General features: G+C 31.2%; 1 protein-coding gene across 1 annotated transcript; it reads right to left on the bottom strand.

The window, feature by feature from the left end:
- Window positions 1–327: 327 nt before the first annotated feature.
- LOC132626271 (bifunctional monodehydroascorbate reductase and carbonic anhydrase nectarin-3-like) lies at window positions 328–2,957 on the bottom strand. The gene is made up of 7 exons (XM_060341081.1): window positions 2,857–2,957; window positions 2,443–2,660; window positions 2,246–2,352; window positions 1,996–2,098; window positions 1,560–1,727; window positions 1,408–1,461; window positions 328–1,205 (listed from the first exon to the last, which is right to left on the bottom strand). Exons 1-7 carry the CDS (start codon window positions 2,942–2,944, stop codon window positions 1,125–1,127), a joined length of 819 nt encoding a protein of 272 aa, XP_060197064.1. The 5' UTR covers window positions 2,945–2,957; the 3' UTR covers window positions 328–1,124.
- Window positions 2,958–5,232: the final 2,275 nt, after the last annotated feature.

Raw genomic sequence — 5,232 nt, 5'->3', positions numbered from 1 at the left:
CCATAATAAGTATCACTTTAGCCAAAAAAAATTGTCTCATAATAAGTGTCATCTTAGGAAATCAAGACATAAATTGGCTAGTTTTTTTTTTTCAATTCTACCGTTAGACAATAAAGTAACATCTAAACGATGATTGGAAAAGCCACATAGTAACTTGATATTGTTGGATTCTCAATGTCAAAAGGTTTACTTCTTGTATATGTTTTAATCAAAAGGTAAAAATAATTTATTTTTATTATATAGGGGTAATTTGATAAACTTCACATTGCATTATTAATTTCTTAATATGCGTGTTTTTTGCTAAGGTGACACTTATTATGGGACGGAGAGAGTAATTTCTAAGTTTCCCAACTCTGTAAAGTTTCTAGTCATTTTGGTCACGATGAGATAATTAATGCCCTGATCAATCAAATATTATAGTACCCAGCTACCATTAAGATGCTGAATTTTTCACCAAAAATAGATTATTTAATTTTCTTCCTTTTTTTTTTTTTTTTCTGTTATAGATTATTTTGTGCACCTTTAATGTGATTAGGCTCTTGAAAGTAAGAGAGTCATGTGGAACTTACATCCTCTAGATTGCAACTCAAATCCAAAAGACGACGTTATTGAGTATGTATTTCTCAAGACCAAAAGATCTATTTGTCTTGAGGAAAGAATATTCTTTAGAGGACTCAAATGTTTTTGGCACATGGGGAAGAATTGAACTTTTGTCATCTATTAGAAACGGGCCCGGGTCATCCAACAAGTTTGGGTCAAATTTTGAAGTTTCCTCTGTTATTTTCAGAGTTGACGACGATGGAATTGGTGTCAATTACCAATAAATTGATGTGTTTACACACGCTTATATTCTACTTGTCGGATGCCGGAACACATACAGACAAAATTCGAGGCTCCATGCCTCACAAAGATAAGCAAACTCTTCCACAACAGTACTTTATTAGTATGATACAATGAATAAATACAATAACGAAGATACTAACACAATCATCTGTGATAAAAAACATTTCTAGTCCTAGTTCTGAAGAAAATTATTGATTATCATTAACGGACAGCTATATTTAATGACCGTGATCGATGTGTGCTTTCTCAAACTATAGATACATAATCAATTCGCTTGTATTTCAGGGTTTCAGTTCTGGTTTATAGAATTTGATAGGACGTCTATTTAGTAGCTGAGCTGGTCTAGCATTGGTTTCAGATTCCTGTGACAAACAAAATAAGAGATAAAAAAAGGAGTCAAGAAGACGGTGTCTTTAATTGAATAGCCACCCTTTTCGAGTCTCATAAATTAAAAAAAAAATAGTTTTTGGGTCTGAAAAGTCTGCGTTTAATGAGGGATGAAATATATATAATTAGGAATGAAAATTCTTAGTGCAAAATTTTTGATTTGGGGTAGCAACTCACATCATGAACAGCATCTCGGATCAATTTCATTTGCCTTTTTGTTACAGTTTTAACCTGTAAAATTCAAGAAGAAAAATCAAATAATTAAAATTAATTTCAAAATAGAAGTAATTACATTTAATATTCATAATGGATTGGGAAAATTTGATTACCTTTCCATCTATAGTCCAGACAACATTTTCGGTGCAGGGAGGTGTTGTCAGGGAGCCAATATATCTGTAATATCTTTTGCCTTCCATTTTTATTTGCTTTGGATCAATTGTTCCAATGGCTCTCTCTACACCTTTTGTATTGGCAAGAGCTTTTAAATCCTTCTCTATCTGTAATCACAAGTCAAAATAATGTCAAGAATTCAAAAAATGGGACAGATTAAATTATACTTGTAGTGTGACAATTTCAATGCACGTCAACGAATATAAGTTAAATTCTAGTGTTCAGGCAAGGAAAGTGGTTCATCGGAATCCTTTGAAAGATTACACTGTAAATAAGGTTAATTTTTTTTTATACATATGTAATAGATGATGAATCCCTTTGGTGAAAATCCTATCTTACCCTCTACTTATGTCATATAAATAAATTCGTATTTACCATAGATAAGAAGGAATCAGGCCGTCCAATCTGGTAGATGATTCCAATGACAGCAGTCTTTCCATCACTGCTTTCATGTACCAAATGAGCCTCCAAATTAAATCTGCATTTAATTTTGTTGATAAATATGAATTCCTCATGCAAAATAAATAAAGCAAAGAAAAAAATAAAACAGGTGAATCTTTCCTTAACTGTAGTGATATTGTGCTAATTAACTCCAATATGAATATATGTGAGCTAGGGAGTACACCTTTTTCCATTGATTGTGTGTTCAGAAGGTGTATGCCAATGACATTGTTTAAGTTGATATTGAGTTCCGTTTATCTTCACATATCCTGCATCACCTTCCCATCTCAACTGCATTTGGAAATATATAATCACATTAAAAAATGGTTTCAGTACCAATTATTACTAGTATAGTATTGATTAATAATATCAATTTATCACCATCATATCATGGCCTCTATTTAAGAGAGTGGCATTGGATGGTTTGTAATATTTGCGAAGAATTCCCAGGTCTGATACAACTTCAACCCTTTCGTTAAGAAGGTCAATTGGAGACTGCAATTTTCCAGTATTGCAAGTGCTCCATTCTGGATGAATCCTGCCCCAGTTAGCTGGTCCATTCTCGCTTTTTTCATTGTAACTAAACTCACTCTCGTCATCTGCAATTGCCCAAACATTAAAGAAATCATAACTCTATGCACAGAAAGTGTTAAAGAATATTTATACTAATATATTGGTTATATGCTTGAAAGTATATACTATAAGTTAAATCCAAAATAAAAAGCCATGCGCTAAAATCAAATAAGCAAAATTGGAAAGACACTAAAGCTTCTATTTGTAGTACTTTTATCCTACCAACTTCTGCCGATCTTGCAAGAAATGCACTTGAAAGGAAAAGAAAAGAAATGAACAAGATTTTGGTTAATGTTGCTGCCATCTTCATTAATATATCTTCAAGATTTCAACTGTTGATGAATTGTGGTGTTATTTGATGTGCGAACTCAGAAAACGTATGGACCATTATATAGGAAGAGTAAGGTAATGTGAAGCTGATGACTAAAAAGAAGTTGCTACTTATAAGCTTCTCGTGCCAAATTTCTAAACTCAATTCAGGTGGCTTGAAGGATCGTACTATTTTCAGGACTAAAAAGAAGTTGTTTTTGACTTATAAGCTTCTCGTGCCAAATTTCTAAACTCAATTCAGGTGGCTTGAAGGATCGTACTATTTTCAGGAGACTTTAATATGTAAAATAAGATAATAAAAAGACCGAGGACTTTTTTTGAAATTCTTCTCTTGAGTTTTTGCTGGTTGAAATTCTATGCATTCATTAAAGACCACGACGATAGTTACTTTTTCAAATAAATTCTCTTTTTATTTCTCGCGTCACATATGCGCCAATTTATGACTGATTCATTAATTATGGTTGTCTATTCATGTCACTGGAGTGTTTTAAAACCTTAATTTTTTTTTTCACGTAGTGGCGGAGCGCCCTTGTTCAAGGGGTGTCAATTGACAGCCTTTTGCTAAAAAGTTTTTTTAAAAATTTTTATTTCTAATGTGTATATATATATTATGCCTTGAATTTCATCAACGTCTTTGTGTGTCTACTTTTTTATATTTTGACTTTCCGTAATGAAAAATTAACCCCGCCATAAAGTTCCATGGATAAATTCATTTAAAGTATAATATTGTATCATTAAGGAATTGTTATAAAAATTATCTTTATTTATAATAATTATTCTCTTATATTACATGCATTAAATATTAAATATATGTTTAAAAGGTTTTTGTTCTCTTTTATTCTCAATTAAGTAAATGAACTTTTGAGTATTGGTTATTATTATCAAAATTACTTACACGAATAAATTTTCTAATTAAAATGTTATTAGGCTCAATTATCAAAATTGTATGTGTTAAAAAATTAGTTTTGATATTTACTTTATTTATTCTGTAAGTATAGTTAAGTCCATAATATATGTTCGGTACTGTTGGATATTCTATTTGAGAAAGTTGCCCGAATTTCTTATGATATGCGATTGAAACAAGTTCTTGCTAATGGTTAAAAAAAAAAAACCTAATATTTTAAAACTAAAACAAGAAAAATGTTAACAAGTCAAAGCGAAAAAAGTTACTTCAAAATTAATTGACATGTAGGAGGTGAGGCGGGGAATGTCGTTGTTCAAAGTCGGGGGAGAGTGTTCGACTTTTAAAGCAAAATTAGAGGGAGAAAATTATTTCACCCAAAAAAATGATGCTATAATTTTGACCAAAATTAAATAAAATTATTATTAAGAGAGTCAAAGAAAATCTATATTAAAGAACTAACAAGATATTCAAGCTCTTACATAATATGTCTTTTCTAATTTCATAAAGATTTTGTTAGTCTGTATATTGCATTATATTAAAAAATAAGATGATAATTGAATTTTTGTTAGAGTAATATGATCCAATGTACTATAAGTCAGATGACAATTTTCATTAATATATTTTTTCAATATTATTCAAGCATCGCGCGGCTACCAATACTAGTGGACTATTATCTAGGAAGAGTAAGGTAATGTGAAGCTGGCTAAACAGAAGTTGCTTTTGACTAAACTTCTCGTGCCAAATTTCTACATTTAATTCAAGTGGCTTGAAGCATCGTACTATTTCAGGAGACTTTAATATGTAAAATAAGACAATAAAAAGACCAAGGACTCTATTTTGAAATTCAATGCATTAATTAAAGACCACGACGATAGTTTCTTTTTCAAGTAAATTCTCTTTTTATTTCTCGCGTCACTTGCATGCCAATTTATGACTGATTCATTAATTATGGTTTTCTATTCATGTCGCATGGAGTGTTTTAAAACCTTAATTGATCTTCACGAAGTGGCGGAGCGCCTTTATTCAAGGGGTCTCACGTGACAACCTTTTGCTAATACAATACACAATGTAGATAGGTAATAGGTATTTTTTTAATTTCTAATATATATATATATATATATATATATACACACAGAAAGAGAGAGAGTTTTGCTAACCTACAATATGAAGGTTGTGGGATAGCAATGTTCCCACTTTTTGATTCACCAAATTACCCCTGCCAGCCAATTAAAACATAGGATGTTTGAGGGCTTTTCTGTCTTTTTCAAAGTAAATAGGATCTTTCCCTCCTGTTACTTGTTTGACGCCCTCAATTTCTTTCTCGTTTCCTTTTGATGAAGCTTACAATTTCCTTTCCAATTTAG

This window comes from Lycium barbarum, chromosome 1 (assembly GCF_019175385.1).
Source record: "Lycium barbarum isolate Lr01 chromosome 1, ASM1917538v2, whole genome shotgun sequence".
NCBI classification, from domain to species: Eukaryota; Viridiplantae; Streptophyta; class Magnoliopsida; order Solanales; family Solanaceae; genus Lycium; species Lycium barbarum.
This window is presented reverse-complemented; position numbering and strand designations above follow the sequence as displayed.